The 23,863-nt window shown below is 40.5% G+C and overlaps 1 protein-coding gene and 1 long non-coding RNA gene across 7 annotated transcripts in view; one reads left to right on the top strand and one right to left on the bottom strand.

The window, feature by feature from the left end:
* Positions 1–15,548, top strand: part of phldb1a (pleckstrin homology-like domain, family B, member 1a) — a 27,951-nt gene extending 12,403 nt beyond the window's left edge. For 4 of the 6 annotated variants that reach the window (XM_039618140.1, XM_039618141.1, XM_039618142.1 and 1 more), the window contains exons 7-25: positions 333–560; positions 641–772; positions 935–1,072; positions 1,629–1,757; positions 3,614–3,769; positions 3,854–3,964; positions 4,090–4,185; positions 4,296–4,427; positions 4,767–4,889; positions 5,062–5,223; positions 5,398–5,538; positions 5,883–5,993; positions 6,066–6,144; positions 6,699–6,843; positions 7,145–7,235; positions 8,892–9,038; positions 10,174–10,393; positions 13,884–13,969; positions 14,579–15,548. In XM_039618140.1, coding sequence (XP_039474074.1) covers positions 333–560; positions 641–772; positions 935–1,072; positions 1,629–1,757; positions 3,614–3,769; positions 3,854–3,964; positions 4,090–4,185; positions 4,296–4,427; positions 4,767–4,889; positions 5,062–5,223; positions 5,398–5,538; positions 5,883–5,993; positions 6,066–6,144; positions 6,699–6,843; positions 7,145–7,235; positions 8,892–9,038; positions 10,174–10,393; positions 13,884–13,969; positions 14,579–14,719 — 2,568 coding nt within the window. In that variant the 3' untranslated portion in view covers positions 14,720–15,548. The remainder of the gene's footprint in view (positions 1–332; positions 561–640; positions 773–934; positions 1,073–1,628; positions 1,758–3,613; positions 3,770–3,853; positions 3,965–4,089; positions 4,186–4,295; positions 4,428–4,766; positions 4,890–5,061; positions 5,224–5,397; positions 5,539–5,882; positions 5,994–6,065; positions 6,145–6,698; positions 6,844–7,144; positions 7,236–8,891; positions 9,039–10,173; positions 10,394–13,883; positions 13,970–14,578) is intronic. The other 2 variants (XM_039618143.1, XM_039618144.1) reach the window with 2 other exon arrangements.
* On the bottom strand, positions 420–23,863 carry LOC120442213. The gene is made up of 4 exons (XR_005614575.1): positions 23,816–23,863; positions 859–995; positions 677–751; positions 420–531 (listed from the first exon to the last, which is right to left on the bottom strand). It is a non-coding gene; the product is annotated as an uncharacterized LOC120442213 (long non-coding RNA).

Below are 23,863 nucleotides of genomic sequence, written 5' to 3'. Positions count from 1 at the left end.
GCAGTAGACAAAAAAATAAGTTTGTAAAAAAGTGCAACATCTACCGCAATACATTCATCCAGCACACACAGATCTTGCATTTTTGGGGATTTCTCAGTTACAGCAGACTGTGTTTTCATAAACAACTCAAGCAGTTCAGACAGGTTTTACCATGAAGCCCCCTCCCGAGAGACAGACTGCATCAGCTTCAGCCCCGCTGCTATCGGGTTACTCTTGTCCCATGCCAGCGGCAGAGGGACAGCTGCCTAAATGGGACAATGTCACTCAAGGACACAAATCTATACAGTGATCTCTAATATCAGCCGTGCTTACATTTTGCATCTCTTCTAAAGGAGCGACAGAGACTGGAGACCATCCTGAATTTGTGCGCAGAGTATAATCATGAGGACGGCTCTGTGGAGCTGGTGAAGAGTGGTCTGCTGGGTTCTGGTAGAGGACTTTGTTCGGACTCGGGAGGTGGGATGGCTCTCCCGGGAGACGGCCGAAACCAGAGGGTGAGAGAGAACGACGAGGAAATCCAGAGAGAGGAGTCTAGCAGCACAGAGAGCACGCACCAAGAGGTAAAATACACATGCTAGCATTAAATGATGTGGCTGATTTGAATTGTGTTATTTTTATTAATATATAAATCTGCACTCAGTGTGAAGAGCTGTTAGCCGGACAGGAGGAGATTTACCTGGAGGAGGAGAGGAACAGGATCCTGGCCAGGGTTGATGATTTGAAGCACAGAGTCAGTGAACTGGAGCAGCAGCTACAAGAGACCAAACATGAGGTCAGCAGGCACACATGTACACTGACGCTTATAACCATTAATGAAATATTTCACCTTTTAGCTTGAGTGCTCTTAGATCAACTCACCAACGCAGCAAGAGGAGCAGAAGCTCTTTATAGTATTTGTTTAACTTGCAGACTCTGACTCCGTATTTGTCTGTAGGTGGAGATGGAGCAAGCCCTGCTGCAGGCAGAGCGGCGGGCAGAGCAGGAGCAGGTGGAGGCTGAAAATGAAATAATCTCTCAGCTACAGCTCAAACTTAACCAGCTGGACAAGGCCACCCAGAAAGAGAAGGACAAGGTGGGCGTAAATCCAGTAGGCGTTGGTTTTACATGTACAAACTGCACGTGAATAACATGTTCTTGAACGTCTGCGCCTGAACACGTGAATCTCACTCATTTATGAATATGCAAATATTCTAGATACACTAAAATCTACATATAGACAATCTTGTCAACTGACTTGCACTGCTTATGTCAAAAACACAAGAGACACATGCACACATCTGTTTAAAAAACACAGAGTAAAAGAACAACTTGAAGTTTTGCCGAATGTGATCAAAAGTGCTAAAATTTGCTTTTGAGATATGCAGAAGCTCTTTTAATTATATTTAATAATTACATTTTACCAAATGCGCTAAACATCACAAATGCATAACAGCTCTGCTTGGCCTAACCTCTGGTTCCTCTAAATCTTCTCTAACTTGCCTTGATTAGTTAGCCTCCAAGCCTAACTGCATGAATTTGAGTTACCCGTGATTTTATTTTTCTCCTTGGTGTTGTACGTGTGTCTGAATGGGGGCATAACTGTGCGCACATATGTGTGTGTGTGTGTGTGTGTTTCTGTGTGTTTTTAGGGGAGGGCTAATGTGTCGGCTGAGCGGAAGGCCCTGGAAAAGCAGAGGAATGAGTACAATGAGCTGAAGAGGCAGTTTGATAAGTGCCCCTTGTCTCTAAGGGAACAGTTACAGGAGCAGCTCAGCAGGGTCAGTGTTCTCACGCAGCCCACAGGCTGGCAACAGTGAGTTATAATATACAGAATACTGCAGTACTGCACAGAAACGACACTGACTCTGTCTTGAAGCACTCAGAACTACTCATAAGTCTGTGCATTTCCTCATTTTCCGCTCTTGTGCTTCATCACATAAACCAGGTTTATCATGTTAATGTTACCTGTAATCGTCAGTGCACAAAAGGAAACTCATCAGCAGGTTTTAGTCTGCTGCTTATTCGCTGCCATTCCCTCATTCTGGATGCTTGACAATGTCAGTCTCAATTAGTAATAAATATTAATATTATTAACAGCTTTGCTCTAAAAATGTGCTTGCCTTCTAGTAGAAAATGAGTTTGAAAACCTTGAGTCATTTTCACTCAAACCCAGTTTGTTTAATTTCAACTCCAGTGTGTCGCCTTGCCTGTGTCACTTTTGTCAATGAATTCAATGAAAAGACTAAAAAAAAAAAAAGCAGGTCCATGTATAAATATGACCTGACCGTGCCTGACCGTGCCACCATCTGTGTGATACTCAAAAAAAAAACTTTGGTACCCATGCTAGTCAGCTAATGAAGTGTAAGTTGTTTAAACTGTTCACTTAGGTCTGAGACGTTATGCTGGGAGCCCTCACCTGCCCAGGCAACCTTTAGTGAGCCAGCAGCCCCTTCTATTGGACAGCAACAATATTTAGTTGCTATCCTGCAAGAAAAGAAGGCTGCTAGTGCTAGCATTGCTAACTTTAGCCTTAATTTAGCAAACCAATATGGCGCTGTGTGTGGGTATGTGCAAAGTTATATGTGGAAGTATCAGCAGGATTTAAAATACAATTAGGTTTTTGAAGAATGTCGTTTAATAGTTTCATAGGAGAGAAGCTCATATAAATTTGCACAAAGAATATTTAATATTTATGTCCATAAAAACTATGCTACATGTTTTCTCCTGTATTGTCAGCTAGAACCTCCATAGAAAGAACTATTACTTGCACAAAAGTAGGCCTTATTAAGTACAGTATTAAATAGGCAAATAGAAAAGGTTAAAGGGGCAAAGACAGTTTCTGTACTATGGTTTTTTAGCAAGTGGTAGTCAGACTGGAGTACAAAGGGCTTCTGCTGTGGACTATTTTCAACTGCAGATTGATTTGCAGCAGCTAAATTTATTGCTTAAACTGTATTTAACAAATGCACCTAGTCGACAGGTAACACTGATTCCTTTATAAATTCCTGTTTCTGAAGCCTCGGCTTAGGAGTTTTAGGTGGTGCTATCTTAGAGATTTGAAAGCAGGCGTAAAGGAGGTAGCTCGCTGTGAAACAAAAAGACGCTGCATGCTGATACATTAGCGAATTGTCTACCACAAAGTAGCTCACCTAAAGCATACCTTGCATCATTGTCCCTTCTGAATCTAATTGGGGCTGTGTTGTTGTATTTTGCATTCACATGAACTTGAACCTAGTGATTGAGACCATAAACACTTAAGTGAAGTGTTTACTCAGGTTATTGATCATGTGAGCAGAAGGGTGGTTTCCGATAGATATACCTTAAATGAAGATTGTTTATATTTGCGGTTAGAGAAGTATTGGAAATATTGCAGGTTTAGACCAGAAGCTACATTTATCTTTTACATGCACTGGATTGCTGCCAGATGATGCATTGACAAATAAACAAACATGTTGAAAATAAAAAGAAATGTGTCACTCAAGGGAGTAACATGTGCCAAGTTGTGAATACACAGTTATTTTTTTGGTCTTTTCAGTGTCATTTCATTAACTAAAAAACTACATAGGATATGACCAGCCTCACCCTTTAATAGCTAAATTTCACAGATTTCAATAACTTCTCTGTTTGTGCACAGAAAGCTGAAGCTCTGGAGTCTGGGACCAAGCAGTTTGAGGAGCTGGAGTTCTGCCAGCTGGAAGAGGAGAGCCGTCTAGAGGAGAAGAAGGAAGCTCAAAGCTCACAACTGCTCCAAGAGCGAGCCGAGTATCACTGCAGGGTGGCCAAGAGGAAGGTGGGGATACATGGCAGAAAACATGCACAGTTTTTGTGTAGACGCTGACCTCCAGAAGAAGAAACTGGTTGTGTTGATTTGCAGGAAAAGATGGCTGCTCTGGAAGCTCAGGTAAAGCAGCTGGGGTTACAGGCATCTCAAGACTGTGAAAGGCTGGCAAAGGACAGGACAGTGACTTTGCATCTGTTACAAAAGGTTAGCCTGTCACTGTTCAATGACCTAGTCTAAAGTGCATTGCGTATACATCATATGGTTATTCAAACATGCAATTATAACTTGTTACGCAACACCTGAATGTCCATGTTGGTTCTGGCTTTCAGGAACAAGACAGGCTGTGCGCCCTGGAGAAGAAGTACCACATGCTGACAGGAGGGAGAAACTTTCCAAAGCCCGGTGGCAGCAGCAGCATGAAAGAGGTGAGCAGGTACATGCAGAGCATCATGTCACAACCGCCAGTGGTGTCTGAGCTGGAGGAAAATTACTGCAAAGTGGAACTTTTGTTTACTCAGGTCAACTTTTTAAACAGGAATTGCTTCACATCAGCGAGCCCGACCTTATTTATGTGGATGGTTCTCCTCATAGTCCCTGTCCCTCCTCTGCCTCCTTCTCCTCCTCTCACATCCCCTCCCCCGAGCTATATCCTGTCAGGCTACAAGAGGTAAATCTCGAGAGAGCCTAACAGATCCTAACTCTTGTGTTTCTGCAATTTAAAAAAATGGGCATGACGGTGTGTGGTAGCGTTTACTGACAAACAGCAGCGAGCTTGCAGTGTGTTTGTCAGTAGGTCAACTTTCTGCCTTTCTCTACATCTGCCCTGTGATTGTTTGAGGCTTGCAAGATAAGCTTTGGTGGTTAAACTGCATGAATGTTAGACATTCATTTCAAAGACAGTGGGGTAGTGGAGTGTGTTGAAACGTCCTCGGGTTTGCTTTGCGAGTCTGTTGAATTAAGCGAGTGCCGCTCCTTCAGCCTTCTTCTGCTGTGGCTGTCGATGCAGGAGTACCTCAGGATGTCTGATGTCTATAGGATGTATGGAAATGCTTCTCTGCAGCCTCACTCTTCTTCTCCTGCTGCTCTCCACTGCCTCTCCCTCACTGTAACTCCAGCTTTGCCAACTGAGGTAGATCCCTTTTCTCCTCTCTGCCATACTCTGATATGTTTCTCTGACATGTTGTAGTACTAAAACCAAACAAAGTATACTAACATTACCTCCAATGTCTATCCTCACCTTCTTTTCTGCTCTCGTTCTGATTCCTTTTGTGTCTATGTCATGCTTCTATGTCTGTGTAAAGGAGTACATCACAGTCAGTCAGTTAAGTCAGATCTTTGGGATGCAGCGAGTCGATCCCTCCTCTTCCTCCTCCTCTATGCCAGCATTCCAACTCGCCTCCTCTGAATCCACCTTCTCATGCCACACAACTGCACGTGGTCCTTCCTCCTTTCTCTCTGCACAGGTTTGTTCATTTGCAGCCATCCACCGAATTGCTGTGATCTTCGTTTCTGTCCTAGCTTGATATTATCACAAGGACTAGCCTGTAGTCTTTCCTACCTGCCTGATGCTTCTGTTAATGATGCTGTTGCTCTGCTGCTCCCTTTTTCCTTTGCCTGAACGCTTTACATCACCGCAGAGCCAACCTGAGCTGAGCAGGAATGCATTGCCTCCTCTTAATCTTGAGCGCTGGTACCAGGAAATCATGGCAGCTGGAGAGCCTCAGCCATGCCCTCCACCACTGCCTGCAAAGTCTTTTGCCACACGCAGACACGGGCAGGTAAATTCACTTAAGCTCTCTGGACACCTTTTAGAGTCTTGCTAAAGGGCACTAAAGCAATATAGATGTCATTAGTTACGCCACTGTTCATATATTTAAGGCTAGGAAGCCCTCTAGTGGGGAAAAGGGTTAAGGTAGCCAATGCTTTCAGGCAACATATAAGCTAAATTAGGATGGGATAGAACAAAACATTTATACACTTAATTTAATGAGTCACAACACAAAACACAAAGTACACCATGAAAATCAAAATCTTGTTCAACTGCAGGTCACAAAATGCTAAACTAAAATCAAAGCATTCTACATTTATGAACTTATTGAGTAAGCGGTTTTTCCTTTGTCAGCTGTCAAAGTCCAAATCAGAAGGTGAAGTTGGACAGGTTTCATCAAACAGAAGCACCACCATGTTGCCACACTCCAGTGGTGCTACACAGGAGAAAAATGCTTCCACAAAGGTCAGTTTCACACAGCTGAACTGTAATCAGTAAACTGTCTACTCCACCTGATGCTTTTTATGTGTTTCTTAGGGGTTGCACTTAGCGCTGAGAGAGATGTCAAACCCGCTGGAGATGGACTCCAGGAGGCAGTTGGCTTTGCCGAGCAGAGGTAACAGAGTCCATTAGCTTGTGTGTCCACTGTCATGACTTATTCTGGATTGTAGAGAAAGACTATAAGGTGTGCGTTGCAATTCTGAGCTACAAAACGTCCCGTAGCCACGTTTGCTGTATTCTGGGATGCAGCAAGGTACTATAGGTGTGCAAAGGTTGCAAAGCAATTAACTGTGAAGGTGTAAAAACTCCCTTATTGTTTTACGGGCGCCCATAATTTGTTTGTATGCGCCTTAATGTGCTAACTGATAACCTAGAATTACACCTTCTCATCCAGGTATTTTAATTTTTCTCTAAATAAAACAAACAATTAGAGAAAACTGATGAAGGCCATAACGCTTACATTGCTTAAGAACAGCTCTTCAGAAACCAGTAGATGACGTCACAGTGGCTATGTCCATCTTTGACTACAGTTTATGGTGGGGCTGTGTTTTTCTGTGTCCTTGCTGTCTGGATGCGATTTTAATTTAAAAGTAGCAATGACCTGTCACCAGCAGTAGAGGGTGGTGTAAGTCTGTCACACTTTACTCTGTGTCCTCTCTGCCTGCACAGATACATCTCCCACAGTCCATCACTCCATCTTGCATCACCAGCTGCCACCCAGTGGCAACCAGGCGTATGACACCCTGAGTCTGGAAAGCTCAGACAGCATGGAGACCAGCGTCTCCACCGGCAACTCCGCCTGTACCCCAGAAAGGTGAGAGGCTGGCACTGTTTCCATGGGAACACTCAAGTCTGCCCTGTCTCTCAGGAGAAGGGTCACTGCTGCTTTGTTCCCGTGACAACATGTTTTCTTACACGCCTGCTCACGTGTCTCCTAGGTACACTGACTGTTGCTATACCAGCCACCTCTAGTTTCCAGTTATTTTGTGAAGTTAAGTTTACTGATGTTAATGACTGTGTCTCGCTCTCCTGCTGTTTCCAGTGTTTGTTTCCGTGCGTGTCTGTTTACTTTTTGTTTTTTGTCATCAAATGCTCCTTTATTCTGTGTCTTGTAGTGCCTGTGGCTTAGAGGCCCAGAGGATAGAAGAGATGGAAAAGATGCTGAAGGAAGCGCAGCAGGAGAAAGCCAGACTGATTGAGAACAGAGTGAGTTCCCAACTTTTAGTTCTGACATAAAAAAGGCTCCATTTTTAACATGGCTGAACATAAGAATCCTCTTATTTTCAAAAGCTGGAACAAACAGTCACATCCATTAATCGTAGGTAATATGGTTTAAATAATCAGCTCTTTTTGCCATTTTTAAAACTAAAAATCTTTAAATCAGATATGAGGGAGTTATTATAGTTTTTACATTTTTATTTTGTTTATTTATTTTTTGTTTCCAGATATTTTTTTTTCAATTCAGTTGTATTGTTTTTACTGTCTAACGGTCTAGTTCATTTTTCTTTTAATTAAACAAGATTGTTAGTTTTCCCATACATCGAGATTTTTTTTTTTTTTAGTTTAGTTGTCTTTATAGCTCCAATAATCTTGCTTACACTGTTGCTCAAAAACAGAAAAAAAAACTCAGTGTCTGTGTCTGTCTTCGTAGCTGCTGGAAATTACATCAGTTTAAAAAAATTGTTATTATGTTCAATTACTGCGTAAACAAAATGATTAATTGATAAGAAAATAATTGGCAGCTGATGAAATTAATGACAACAGTATCAGTATTTACAGCCATTCTTTCAGCTGACAGACCTGAAGCAATCACCTCCTCTCTGGCATAATAAACACTGTACAAGTGAAGTGTATTTATGCTATTTTTAGCTATGAGCATATAATCTATCTGCAGTATGAAAGTAATAGTAATTAGTGTTTGGAACAACTATTGAAACATGACTTTACAGCCAGGGAAACATAATAATTTCTGGTTATAGCTGGAGTCAGTCCAGTGCTGTATGGATAAAATTAAAATAACTACATTTATATGGAGATTTTTCTAGTCCTGTTTACACTACAAGCCATGTTCCTTTTGCCTATTACACACAAACACAATATGTCAGGAGAAATTTTTCTCCAGAGTTACTTCCTACCAGCTGAAGGCTGGAGGAGGTGGATAGTAAACCGCAGCCTTTGTGATCAGTCATTAAAGCCATACCAATATTCTGAATATCACAATATAATCCTGAATAATCAAAACGACGTTGATACAAAATAATTACACAGTCAGCTCTGACACACTGTATCAAAATAAGAAGCGCATCTTGCACTAAATTAAAATTGTTTAAAAAAAAAAAAGTACAGTTCTTATGATATCACTGGCTCACAGATTTTGTAAAATAAATAAATGACTGCAATCGCCAAATATTCCAGTTCCACCGAGTGACAACACATCCCAACTTTGAGTTATTGCAAAACCTCTCGTGTGGCTCTCGCTCAGCAGATAAAAACCTGCCTGTACAAAGTGATCAAAGTCATCGGTGAACTTCAGATGTGGTGAAATGAAGTTGTAATTATTGTGTTTACCTTTGTATTATTTCCTCATGTGGAAACAAAGTAGACCCATATGTAAGTTTCTGAAAGCTGCAAAGGATCATTTTACATCAGCAAAGCTTACTTTTCCATACACAGACTTAAGGGATATATTTTACAAAACCCTGGATTGGGACTTGAATTCTCACGAGCATCTTCTGACAGTCATTTTCTTTGTATTGCAATATTTGCCTACCATTAACATATTCTCCCCGTCTCCCTTTTCCCCATTATTTTTTCTTGTCTTCTCTCCATCTGCGTCTCTTTCTCCTGCCCCGACGCTCCCAGGAGAGGGAGGTGCAGGCTCGGCGGCAGATGTTAGAGGAGGAGCGGAGGAGGCGAGAGGAGGCCGAGAGGAGGCTTCAGGACGAGACGGCCCACAGGCAGAGGCTGGTGGAGGAGGAGGTGAAGATGAGAGAGAAGCAGTTCTCCCAGGTCAGTGGAACAGAAGGAGGAGACGGGCGGCGGGAAGAAGAGAGAGGAGAGGAGACGAGAGGGGAGGAGAGGAGGGGTTAGGAGACTTGGGGGAGAGGATGAGAGACGAGACACTAAAGAGAGGCTGGGTATATATGAAGATCAAAGATTGTCAAGGAAGGGAGAGACGGGGGAAACAATGGAGGGGAGGGTGGAGAGAGAGAGAGAGGAAGAACAGAGGGAAAGTTATTATTGGAGGTGGTGTGAGAAAGATATACACATAATTCAAGCTTTAATCCCGGTTGATTATCAGTGTTTATCAGCGTCCGTCACAGCAGACTCGATAAGAAACACATCAAGATCAGCCTGTTGTGAGCCGCAGGCTTTGATCTAGCGTCACAATTAGAGCTCCTGTAATGACTATTTTTAAAAGAAAAACAGATTAAAAGCCAAACTACAAACAGTTATCACCCGGCCTGCTTATCAGCAGCATATTTACATGCATGAAACAGCTGTTTCAGCTAAAACAAAAGCTCTGATACTGTACACTACTTCCTCAGGGCTAAATGTTACTGACAGACAATGGTAGTATCCATCCAGTGGGCGATTTAGCAGCCAGATATTTCTTTTAGCAGTTGGTAGACGGCTAAAAAAGAAGTAGTGGATTTGCCAGCGGACGATCATGGTGCCGAATGAATGCTAATGTTGCCTTGAGTCTTCTGGATGTGCAAAGAGCCAACTATGTGTCTGAACACATTTAAGTTTGATTTATTTATAAAACCCAATATCACAAATTTACACACACAAACCTTCACTTGGAATTAAACAAGTTCGCTTGCAAAAGACCTTTAATGATAATAGTAGTTAGTATCAATGTATTGTTTTCGGATTGTGGTTATAAAAATCACATAAGCTGCAGGTTTAATTCACAATGTTGTTTAGTTTGATCTGAATTCAGGAACAACAAAAATGTAGCATAGCCTCACTCTTAATATTTGATTAGTAAGCAAATTAAGCAGGATCTTGTTTCCTCACAGCTTTAAAAGAAAATCTTCCAGTTATCTCATGAAGTCTTGGGTCACAGAAAGCAATTATGCTGATTATTTCCAGAATTTTACCAAGCAGCACTGACGCAGTGTCTGGGTTTTCTTTACAGGCCCGTCCAATGACGCGCTACCTGCCGAACCGCAAGGAGGAGTTTGACCTGCGTGCCCATGTGGAGTCATGCGGCCACAACATAGACACCTGCCCCTTTGTCATCCTCACTGAGAAAATGTGCAAAGGCCACTTGGTGAAGATGGGCGGCAAAATCAAATCTTGGAAGAAACGCTGGTTCGTTTTTGACCGTCTCAAGAGGAACTTCTGTTATTACGTGGGTGAGGACTGAACGAGGAGAGGTTTTCCCTCAAACAATGGTTAATTTTATTTTATTTAATTATTGAATAACATCACGAGAAAGCCGAGCCTCGGTTATTTAAGTCGTTTGCAAGAGAGGTCTGCGAACAGAGCACATGTATTCAAGATAAAGAGTCAGACGAAACCATCATCACTCTCCAGATATGATTTTAAAAATCACAGAAATGTTTGAAAACTAATATCTCTTTGTGTTGCAGTATATTCTAGTATTAAAGTACACCGGTATTTCCAGCTCAGAGTTGGCAAAATGGACTTCTGAAGCTCATCTGCCCTGCGATCTAGTGCCCTATTAAGCGTGAATTCAGCTATCCAATTTATAATGAAGCTTTTCTTCAAGTGCGCTCGCTCAGTTTCACACACGCAGTGAACGCAGGCGCCCTCAAGGTACTTTTAAAGATAAGAAACTGCTCAGAGAAAAGAAAACACTGAAAAAAGTGCACAAAGGGGAGGTATAGTTAAAGACTATTTTAAAACTTACAAGCTCTTCGTTAGAGCAGAAATAAAAAGCGACTGGTTACACCTGCTGCTCACAAAAGACAACACACCAAGACATTGCATCACATAAAAAACTGACTTACAGAGATAGAAAACACAGCTTTCAGTATGGCATCAAACTAATGAAACCATAAAAAAAATATAATGGCTGTACTGGCATCATAATGGTACAATGATACGGTCCAGTCACTGCGTGCCCTCTTAAGCTTTATACTTTCTGATTAAATTCCTCCCCTTAAAGATGATTTCTGGTCATGCGATGGTAGATTTTTTGTTCACTCACTATGTCTTCCAGTTGTCTTGCTGTCCATATAAATGGAAAACAGGAACAGAGACACGTGAGGTAGTTCTCACTGATATGCGGTGTTACAATTAACATGTTTATTCATGAGTTTTTTAAGCTTCTTTTTGCAACTGGCAGGATGTTTTAAAAGATGTTTTAGAGGTTTGAAAACAGCATGGAGTCACTCCTGAGTGTATCACAGCACCACTATTCATCACTTTGTTTTTTAAAAAACTCCAGTTGACTCCAGTTTTTCAGCTTCTTTTAAAATTGCAGACACAGCCTGCTTGTAGGATCTGTCCAATCAAATTGCACTTTGTCTTTCAAAGTCCACTTCAGTATCTTCATATAGCACTTCAAGAGCAACTAAAGTGAAAAACTTTCATCCACCCTTTCTTCTTGCTCCCTCTGAGCCCTGTTAAACACTACTCAGTGCTTTCATCACCAACAAAACTTCACAGTATGAAGGACTAACAGGATGACTTTATGTCTGCAGAAGGATCACATTGTGTCAAGTTAGCCTCTAGCCTCATTCACGGAAAAAACTTTCAGCATTAAGTGATCAAACTACCCCTCTGTTCCTTATTTGGTAGAAAGGTTCCTTACTGTACACCAGACCCTGACCTGATTTATCCAGTTCACCCCACAGCAGTGCAGAGGCTCCTCTGAGAAGCACACATGAGTGTAAAAGTGTCCCAAACACTTCTGTGTTGATTCACCTGCAAGCGAATGCTAATTAAACCCGCTCCTAGGTGGAGTTCTTTGCCTCGGTCCTGTGCGTTAAAACTGAAGCCAGTTTGTAATTGGCGTCTATCAGACTGCCCTCTGAATTCGAATTGAGAACAGTTAGTTTTCTGAATAATTCACAAGCGTTTTTGAGCCATTATTTTACAATCAAGTTCAAAATAGAACCCGAGTGTGTTTTCATTACCCCCGTTCTCTTTGCTCCTCTCGCTCTCCCCACTCACTTGCCTAGCCTTTTCACCCCCTCACTCCTGACGAAGATGATGGTGATGACGGTGATGAAATAAGATGCAATACTTTCTCTGGATGTGTTTTTCTTGGGGAGGAGGCTAGCTCCTGGCTTGTTCGTGACTAATAAAACGAAACTCACATTTCAAAAACATTTATCTCATTACTAAGCAGATTTGACTTTATGGAAAAGGAAAAAGCAAGAAGAAGTGCCGGACGCATTTCAAAAGACCGCTTTTAATTGTTGGTGGATGTTTGGTTCTCAGTTGGGCACTCCAGTTTGCATGAAAGAGACTGAATGAAATAGACCACTGTTTATTTGAACAAGACTGGAATCCAGAAACTCTTTTAGCAGATTTTATTTGAAGAACTCCTTCACACTCAACGGCGAATAGTTTAGCCTCAAACTAGAAAAACCCATCAACGTGCCGACTGTGTCTGATGAGCTTCATATGCAGGTTTCACTTAGTGATTTTAAAACGCTTAAAGCCATCCTGTGGGTACAGAACACAAATCCAAAGGACTGGACAGAAGGTCTGACCTGCTTCAAGGGAAATGTTGAACAGAAGGATCAAATGTAGTATTCAAAAGAGACTTTTCTTTTAAGATTTATAAAAATTCTTAACCTCGCCAGGAGGGAAAAATAAAAGAAAAACACAGAGACAATCCAGAAAGTACAACTGAAGAAAACAAGTCAAATTAATAGGATGGTAAAGACTTCAGGCATAGCTTGAAATAGACTCCCACTTTTAATTAACTTTTACTCTGATACGGCGCTGCTCATACCTATTCATGGATTATGTGTTGCTGGGAAAAAAAATTAAACACCTTTTTCCTCATTTTTGCCTGCTTTCTCCATCTAGATTTAAGCTATAGGACTAAGATAAGAGAAAAAGGGCATAATTTCTGTGTACGGTGATCCAATGCAACAAACAAACCCCACACTTTAAAAAATATCTGGCTTTTACTAATAAATCGCTTTGAGACTTTGAATTAAGTTCTATTAAGTCAAGTGATTGTTAAAAAGAAAGATGGAAAAATGTAACAAAAACTTCATAATAACAAAAAGGAGAATCATGCACATAAAACCTAAGGAATCAACATGTACATCTACACTGTGAATTTTCCATACTTTTGTATTTATAGTGTATTATGGTTTTATGTAATTTTATAAAATCAGCAATAGCTACAAACTCTCAGTTTCAGAAACTATGTTAAACTTAAATATAAATTACTAACAGATTAATTTCTGAGTTTTAGAGTGAAGACAGTCTTAAAGTCGCACTAGTGTTGTTTTTTGTTTGTTTGGTTTTTTTTACAGCTCAGTCTTAGCTTGAATGAGTTGCTATATCATTTAGCTTTTATGCTCCCTGATCCTTCAGCCATCCGCGTTTCTGCTCGGACTCACAGTGTACTCACCGCAGTTATTTATTTTATTTATATTTCGTCTTTCCTATATTAGGATTGAATGGCTAAAACATGAAAAATAGGCCACATATTAAAATGTGAAATGTATTTTGTCACCGAATGTCTGCCCTCGTCTTCAGGTGAGAATAAACACAATCAGTCCATTCATATTATCACCAATGTATCCTTGGCTGATTCTGCCGTAAGGCGCTTGGGCTGGCAGAGGTCTTGCATCAGTACAAGATGTAATGTAATGTCTTTTAATATATTTATTTTCCTTTTCTCTCTCTCAGACAAGCATGAGACCAAGCTGAAAGGGCTCATTTACTTTCAGGCGATTGAAGAGGTTTATTACGATCACCTACGCAGCGCCACTAAGGTAAACACTCCTTTGTCCATTACTTACAATTCAGAATTTCATTGACTACTCTATAATATTTTGCATGCATGATAATCAAGTATAAATTCATGAAAGGACTGGGTGGATTTGTGTGTGATGCGCTAAATTCCAAAATACGGCGTGTTTTTTAAAATCGCAGCCATCATTTTTAAGTAAAGATTTTAAATTAGATACATTACTTTACATTATGTTACATTATTTTAACAAGCAATACTGCCTTAAAAAAGAGACTGCAATTTTAGTATAAAGCAACATTTCTGTATAGCTTTGATTTTTTTGTGAGCAGAATTAAACTGTGACAAATATCTGCCTTTTGAAAATTTCAGGGCAATCCAAAGGTTCAGATAAGACTGGAATATTTTTGTTATTTTGTCATAGTTTCAACTTCTCCCACAAAAGGTTCAACATGCTCAGGTTATTTTTCTTTTAGTTTACTTTTTGTTTGAAACAGACTACAGCCAGAGTTTGGTTTAACAGTTATAACTCACTTTTATATTTTTTGTTGTTCTGAAAAACGTCTGGAAAAAGCGACAGGTGCAGCTTTCACTTTTTGCTCGATAAAATCCCCCTCCGTCTTTGATTTCACAGAGTCCCACTCCATCTTTGACCTTCTGTGTGAAAACTCACGATCGGCTTTACTATATGGTGGCCCCGTCCCCCGAGGCCATGAGGATCTGGATGGATGTCATAGTAACGGGTGCAGAGGGCTATACGCAGTTCATGAGCTGAGGGACCACTGGGTGAGCGATCTGGTTGATGTCGGAAACCGAGCGAGCACCCAGACACCTGCGAGCCAACCTGAGCTGCTCCCTGCCGCAGCCGGGACTGGAATCAAACAGCTTGACAGCGTGTAACGGATGGACTTTTAAAGGGATGAATAACCTTGGGCCAGATGCCTTTGAGCAGATGAGGGCTCACTCATGACAAGGGTGGATTTCAGTGATTATGAGAGTTGTATTTATCTTTCACCTAGCTGTGTGAGTAAAAGAAAAAAAATACTTTGAGTAGCCTGCCAGTAGATTCACGAGGGACTTCTCAGCAACATCAATCACATTCGAGTACCAAATGTACTGTTAATATTTACAATACGATACTTTATTCTTACTTTATATAAGCTCAACCTGTTTACACCTTTGAAGCCGATGTATGCATGCAGTTTTATCACTCTAACCTTTTTGATACATTTGTACTTTTTCCCTTTGTTAACTTTTCTCACATTACAAAATAGCCTCTCAGTATTAAAAAACGACAACTATACAGTAAAAACAACTTACAAGCAGCTACTCTGAAATATATTATTGAGACACATATTATTTGGTGCCAAATACTTGTAATGCTGTGCCAGATTTTTTTGTTTTTTGTTACACAAGTGTTAATACCACTTTATGTATTGTTCCAGGAGCTTCCCATTTAGGCTAATAACACAGCTTTAATATGTCTGTATTTTACATAAATACCCTATGTCAAGTGAAATTGTAATAATATGATTTTAATAAGAATCATAAATTATATAACAGGACTGTAAAACTACGTGTAATAAACAAAACTATATGATGTATCTTTTGTTGCTTTTTGCCTCATAAAGCACTACGCTGTTGACAAATTGCCTAAACTGGATGCATTCAGTTAGCACTTCTTCCTTAATTAGCGTGTCTTGCACACAAGTTAATTACCAGCTTTCTATGAATAAAACCTGCACGCCCCAATTTGTTGCTTACATTCACAAAGGTGATCATTTTTAAAACGTTACAACGGGTCTATTTACATGAGAACAATCAGGTGGTTTAATGAGTTAAATTGGCTCGTTAACACTGATCAAGTACAAAAGAAACACTGAAGCCATATTTTTTGTGTTTGTATTTCTGGGGCAGCGTAATTAATTATATGGCTCACTTTGCACTAGGTGGGAGACATGAAAATGAAAAAAAGAAAAAAAAACATGAAGGGGAATTACATGCGACTTTACATGCATGATTCAATATTAAGAAATTTCAAATCCCGTACTATAAAACCATGTGCATGAAGTTCCCACAAAGTGGGCGCTTAAGAGTAAAAATTCCTCACATCCACGCAGCGGATCTTCTCGTGTTCAAATCTTCTCAGTAAAGGTGCAAGTGCAGATTACTATTAACCTGTGACAGGGCGGTATGATTAACTGACTCCAGGGACCAGGGGGATATTCAGCAGATGTGCAGGTAATCAGGGAAACACACCTTGCTGCTGACAGGTACTGATTCGATTCAGCACTTGAAATGTTAATTCTTAATTTCTTGGTCTGAAGGGAAAAACATGTTGTGTGCAGCGATGTTGACTGAAATGAGCACCCTCAGTTTAATGCAGCCAATGATTCCTACTAATAACTGCTGCCGCTTCACTAATATCATTCACATCATTTGCATTTGGCTGACCTTGGGAGAGATTTTCACACATCGTGCCATTCAGTACTTCTGAGTCTCTGCTGTGCCCAGCTGAATAATAAACAGATCTTTAAGAGGGCAGCGCTCGCTCATTACCGTGGTGACGAGCAAGAGTGACACCCAGCCTTATTGTTGGTGAAATATTAATGAACCAGGGGGTGATCTCCCCACACTCTCCCGCTCACACTGGTCTTTTTCCCAAGGCCTTTATCACACAAATGAGAGTTTCGACGCTGTGAATTAGCAAAGGTCTTACACGATTTTGTCAATATTAATAGGAGATATTAGCCTCGTCTCAAGACAACCGAAAATATCTGACGAAATGAAAACATCTGTCAGCTCAGGGGAAAGGTTTTTTAGCATCTCCTGTCAACGATCTCCACTCTCACATCCTTCACAACACTTCAGCGCAGGCATTTGTAATTTATAAGTTTTCATATCCACATGTGAGTTCAGATTAATTTAGGAGATTAAAGCGAAAAATCTCCTGCCCAACCCCGAACACGCTCCCCCCTCTGCACACACGCAGGCTCAGACATCACACATGAAAGCATCCTTCACTAAATGCATCTGATACACTGGCGAAAGTTGCACTCACAGTGTTTACTGCTTTGAACAAATCATCTTCGCTTTCTTTGAAGGGGTTGTAAACCGACAGTCATTAATTCAAAAACAGGCTACACAATAGATACAAAGCATTCGATTACATTGTTGTTGTTTTTTTCTCTCTCCAGACTTCACAGCACGCACAACACAATGTGTAAAATATATCCAGAGGGGAAAAGCGCCAATGTTGACCTAATGAGAACAACAAAAACAGAGACACACCACAATGGCACCCCCACTGTGGGGTAATAATTCTTTGTATTCTGATAACTAAATAAAATCACACTTTACATGTGCATTGATTTTTTGATAATCCGAGATATAAAAGAAACTGTATATACACCCATAGATAACCCTTTTCAATTGCTTGCTAACCCACATATCTGATGAACCAATCACACGGCAACATCTAAATCCATTAAAACTTTTAGACATGGTCATGAGAGCTTTAAGTTTAAAGTGAGCATCAGAATGAGGAAGAAAGGTGATGTCAGAGGAAAACAGCCAGGTTGCTTCAATCTGAAAGGAAGGCAACGGTATCTTAAATAACCACTCATTAGGCAGATGGGTTTTAGCAGCAGAAGACCACGCTATGTGTAAGAACTGGAAAGTGAAGCTGTAGTTCACACAGGCTCATCAAAATTGGACAACAGAAGTTTAAAAAAACCCAAACTTGCCTAGTCTGATGAGTCATGTGTCTACACTTGGGAGACACCACAGAGGCCCTAAAGGAAATATTTGCTGAAGGTCATCTAGTCCCATCCACATTCCCTCCTTTAAAACAGTGGCCACAACTTTCAATCAGAATTTCTCTATTTAACAGACACATTATACTTCTCCCACCATAACGGACACATAGATTTTGGTTAAGTTTATCATAACTGTCATAACTGGTAAAGTTTTTGGACACATAAGCAGGCATTGAGAGAGGTACCAGCCTCACTAGTTTTATTACATAAGAGGTTTGAGTGGGCAGGTAGGCGAGTATCCACAAGTGAGTTTTCTTGTAGACAGGTTTTCTTTTCACAGAGACTGTTTATTCCCTTGAACAAGGGAATGCAGATGAGAATACCAGAGGGGATCCAAAGCAGATGGAGAAAATAGTCAACAAGGAAGACTTCCTAGAGCTAGACTAGCTATTGGACTGAATGCTGTAACAAGCTGGTGATGAGTTGATGAAGAGCTGGGTCTTTACACACAGGTAACTCCTGATTGAAAGCAGGTGTGCCAGCCAAGCTCAACGGGAAAAGTGAATCGACACACTCAGACAGTAAAAAGGGAGCGGGTGAGAGAGGGAGCTTGAAAAAATGCACTGCAAAGAATACAGAAATGCACAAAGAGAAGGAACAACAGGAGGAAATACACCGAGTACCGCAGTGTAAGCTCCAAGACATGGGGAAAAAAAGAAGAAGGGTTGCAAGTAATGTTTGATGAAGCACTACAAAGTAACACTGAAGCAGAAAAAAGAAAGAGAGGGAACAACAGGAAGAAACACAGAGAGAAATGCAGAGTATTCTCCAAGACTCTGAGAGGAAAAATACAGAACCGTGAGTATTTTATAACAAAGCAAAAGACAAAAACACTGAAACAGAGGAGGAGAAGGAACACCTGGAGAAAATATGGACAGATATACAGTGTAGGTTCTGAGAAATGGTGAAATGCATAAAGAGAAGTGATGGAAACACATAAAAAGCATGCACTTCAAGAAATGCTAAGGAAAAATCAGGAGTTACAAGCCACATGTGACAAAGTACAATAAAGGAATAAAGACATGCATGAGGTAAAAAAAAGAAGGAAGAGAAATATAATGACGTGAAAGAATTGTATGAAGAGAAGCAGAAAAAAATTAGAAAAAACTGAAGAAAGTGTAAAAACAGAATGAAGAAACCATAAAAACTGGTCATGTTGTGACAGTTAGGGTTAAATTATACAAACAAATGTCAGCATCTTAACCACTTTTAACAATATTTAGAAATATTACTGATGAAAATGACCATTAAGCAGAGAGTAAGAAAAACTGAATAAGTAAAACTGTGCGTTGTCTAACATGACTTCCTGTATTAAGGTCAGTTGACAGGTTTAAGTTGGATACAATGTACCGGTGTTTCAAGAATAATTCAATTTAATTTGAAATGTTCTGCACCTCTAGTAGTATTTTCACTACCTTAAAACAGGCTCTTTAGTGCTGTTGCAGGTATGAAAAAAATTCTTTTTAGAAAGGCAAGCTATTACATCACTCTTCATCAACAGGAAAATATCAGCACATACCAGGAACACGACATAAATTAAATATGCTGCTGCTCTGATTTTTAGATGCAGAATTAAACTCGCTGGTCACTTGTTTTTCTTTAAAGGTTCATTTGCTCAACTAAATGTTAACCCGCATATTTAACCAGCCAGGCATGTCACCATGGCCAAGACGACCTGCTGAAGTTCCAGCTGACCATCACAATGAGGGGAAAAAGGTGATTTAGGTGACTTTGAACGTGGCATGATTATTGATGCCTGATGGGCTGGTGTGAGCATTTCAGAAACTGCTGATTTACTGGAATTTTCCAACATCTCTCTAACCATCTCTAGGGTTTACAGAGAATCATCTGAAAAAGAGAAAACATCCAGTGAGCCTCAGTTCTCTGGGTAAAACTGGCTTGTTGAAGCAAGAAGGCAGAGGAGCATAATCTGACTGCTTCGTGCTATTAGAAAGACAAGAGTAACTCAAATAACCACTTGTTACAACTGAGATATGCAGAAGAATATCTCTGAATGAACATGCCAAACCTTGAAGCAAAGGGGCTACAGCAGCAGAAGACCGCACCAGGTGTCAGTCAGAAAACTGAAGCTACAATTTGCACTGGTTTGACAAAATCAGACAACAGCAGATTGGAAATGTGTTGCCTGATCTGAGGAGTCGTAATTTCTGCTGCCACATTTAGAGGGTAGGGTCATAATTTGGTGTAAACAGTGTGATAGCATGGAGCCATTATGTCCTGTTTCAACAGTTTAGGCTGCCTCTAGTGGTGTAATGAGGTAAACGCTTTCTTGGCACACTTTGGACAACTTAGTACCAAGTAAGCATGATTTAAACTTGACAGCTTACTAGCGTATTGCTGCTGACCATGGCCATCCTTTTGGGACCACAGCATACCCATCTTCTGATGGATGCTTCGAATGGGAAAACACACCATGAAAAATCTCAAACTGGTTTCTTGGACATGAAAATTAGTTCACTGTATGCAAATGGCCTTCACAGCCACCAGATCTCAGTTCAGTAGATTGCCTTTGGGCATGGTTGTGCAGCCTTAAAACTGCTAAACTGTGTGATGCTTTCATGTCAATATGTTTGCAGCACCTTGTTGAATCTATGCCACAAAGAATTTTAAAAAAATGGGGGTTCCAACCCAGGACTAGCAAAGTGCATCTAATAAAGTGGTCAGTGAGTGTATGCATTTCTTTTGTCTTTATGTTGCTCTAACTTAACACTTTGTCTTATGGTCCACATCACAGTAAAGGACTGTTTGCTTGCAAATTTTCTGTTAAATAAAGTCACTTTACAGAAAGCAGAGACCTTATGACTGAAATGTACAGTCAAACAATGGAAGATAACATCGTACACTAATTTTAACATGCCACACCAAGTTAACTATTAGAATTCAAAGTTCAGCATGAGTTAACTTAAGCTCTGATGAGCAAAACAGTTTAAGTTTTGTCATGAGCACGAAGCATATGGCCTGGATGGTTATCGGCTGTGTAAAACTCATAGGTGACAGACGCTGAGCCTCAGGGGTTTTAAATGTTTCTGCAGCGCAGCATCACACAGCCTGAGTGCTGTAAATGACACAGAGGAACCACTTGGGACCCATTTGCTTAAAGAGCTGAAATTCTGGAGAACACAAGTGACGCACGGACAATAAGTATGAATAAAAAGCTGTGATATGCAACAATTTGTTTACTTTCTTTGTTGTCCTGCTGTTATTGTAGCTCTGTTTTCTTTTACAGACCTTACACTGTTGCCACGCACGGCTTCATTCAACATGCTTTCAGAAGTTTGAGTTAGGTATGAGTGATCTACTAAAAGCTGCGAGATCCCACAGGAAGACACAGCAGATGCTGTAGTCCTTTACATCAAACACCTCTAATATACCACGAAGCCCTTGAGGAATAGCAAATAAACAGAACCCTATGACTGACTGGCTCCTATCTGTCACAGCTGAATGCAAATGAAGTTGCTTTAAACATCCGTGAATGAAAAATGATATTATGCTTGTCACTTTCCTGAGACTTGATTACATGTTTTCACGGCAAACCGAAAAACAAATTCAAGTGATCAGCAGGCTGAACACACACAGAAACGTCCACAAATCCCCTCTGAGAGGCTTCCATTCACAAGTCGTAACTGAATTCCATGTTTTCTTTGTATGTTCAAAGAGGGGCAAAAGTTGAGGACAATAAATTCTGAGAGAGATGATGATGAAATGATGGTGTAACCCTTACTAACGTGCCATACATGCACTTGGCATGCAGCATTGACTTTTCTGACTTCTCTGCTCATCCACAATATTCAGACAATGAATTTGGGTATCGAGTGATGGACTTCCAACTCCCACTATAGAAAAACCGACAATAAATATTTCAAGAGTATCTGAAGTCTAGTTTGATCCAGAGTTGTTTACTTTGGCTCGTTTTCATGTGTTGTTTTAACAAATCGGAAAGTTTATCTATTCTGTTTTTGCAAATGGATACTGAGCTTGTTAAGATTTTCCAGAGGAAGGAGGGGGAGACATGAAGGTGTTTTGCTGCGCAAATAACACATTTTACATGTCTTCCTAAATAGTGACAGAGGAAACTGTACTTAATAGTGGAGATTGCAGGGAAATCCAGCCATGCTGTCATGAGGAGCACCTTAAATTTCTCTCATGATGCGCAAACAGGAATCCCTCAGTGGACCAATTAATACAGACAGAGAGAGCAGTCAGCGATTTCCCCGGGAGACCTGCCAACTTCACCAGCTACTAGTATCTCAATCTGGTCTCCATTACGACCACATTTATCTCGATTGCATCAGGCTGCCTTTCTACAAATCTCTCAGAGCTCCACTCCTATGGTAACAACCACATGGTGGGCGTTTTGCTGAATAGCGCCGCTGTAACAGGGCCATCCTTTTAAAGGCATCAGATCGACACAGACGGACAGCGTATATTAGACTTGGGACATTTCACTCAAGTTCAATTTCATCTGGTCTTTTTCAAAGAACATGTTTCACTTGGTGTGAAAACAACTTCCCCTGGAGCCATCCTGGATAATGTGATTCTGTGCGATCGATCCGACTTTCAGATGTTCACTCAATGCACAGACATGCTTCTCTGTGGACAAATCTATTAGAGGCTAAATCCTAGTGCCTAATCAATTTATTAATTCAGCAAAGCTGGAAAGAAACCAGTTGGTTTTGGCAATATGATAGAGTAAAAGAAATGCAACTCAGCAAATAGGATGGAGAATGGCTGGGCAGTTAGGAGTGCCAAAACAAAGGTGAGGTAAAAGGAAAACAGTAGGGAGAGAGAGAGAGAGAGAGAGAGAGAGAGAGAGAGAAAGGGAGAAAGAGAGAGATGCAAATCCCATGGCAACAGCAACCAGACAACAAGTCTAAAATAGGGGGCAGTGTCCGCTATTACTATAGCAACAGGAGAACAGCACACTCGCTCAGCTTCGGGATTTGCTGAAAGGAGGAAAACAAAGCTTTATTCCTCACATAAATGTCATTGACAGTCATTACCAGTAACTTCATTTAGTTCCACCAGCTGTGTCTCACCAAATTAGTCACAAAAATAAGGATTCGCAAAGTGTATTAGGCTGACAGCCAGGCACAAGGGATGAATAATTTATCTTCCATTATTCACTGACTTAGTGTAATTTTGCACCTGGGAAGCTATGGGTAGACAGGTTGTATGAACAAGTCAACAAAATAAAAGTGAAATGAGACATAATCACAATAGAGTAGTTGCAAGCTAAATTAAAATAAAGACATTACATGTAGCAACAATGGTGATTAGCAATTATGTAATTCTAAGTAATTTCTTATTTAAATTATGTAATAAATGATATATGCTGCATGTTCATTAGTTTTCGCGACATAATCGGCCAGATTCAATCATTACAAGCTGAATGCTGTATCGGCATCAGTATCTGAGTTTGTTTAAACTGTATCACAAAGTGTCAACGCTGTTCTCTGCTTTCAAAACTGCAGCACCGACCTCCACCCCCGGTTTGTTGACATGAAACATGTGCACAGCCTGCACTGCAGACAGAGGGAGAGAGAAAAAAGATGACAACACGGTGGTGCTTTGCCTTGCCTACCACCGACCAATCATATTTCAGAAGTAGCCGTTTTGAGCCAATCACAGAACGACAGTCTGAGCCAGTGCAGCCAATCGCACTGTTCGTGGACCACTGATGCAACGGAGATGCAACAGACGTCTTCTAAACAACAAAGTGTGTTATGAGCCATATAGCGCTTTAAACAAAACAGCGGCACGCCTTATTGTAAAGTACAGTGTCTGAACTGTAGTTTTCTCGAAAGGTCGCGTTCGCGCAAACCAAATCCTCTCTGTACGTTATTTAATTTAAAGACGAGGTTATACACTTTAGAGCTTAAAAACTAGCACAATGTCTAGCTAAAAGGCTACTTTTCAGATTCCTATTTTAATGGTTATACAAATGGAAACCAGTTGTTACTTGTGTCTTGAATTGCACAGTTTGCATTTAGTATTTAATTTTTTTATTACTAATAAATACTACTATTACTCACCGAGTGGAATGAGCAGCTGTGTTACTTTTACAGAAACAACAAAAAAAG

The sequence above is a fragment of the Oreochromis aureus genome, linkage group 10 (genome assembly GCF_013358895.1).
Source record: "Oreochromis aureus strain Israel breed Guangdong linkage group 10, ZZ_aureus, whole genome shotgun sequence".
In the NCBI taxonomy this organism is placed as follows: Eukaryota; Metazoa; Chordata; class Actinopteri; order Cichliformes; family Cichlidae; genus Oreochromis; species Oreochromis aureus.
The sequence above is the reverse complement of the archived record's forward strand: the minus strand, read 5'-3'. Positions and strand labels throughout refer to the sequence as shown.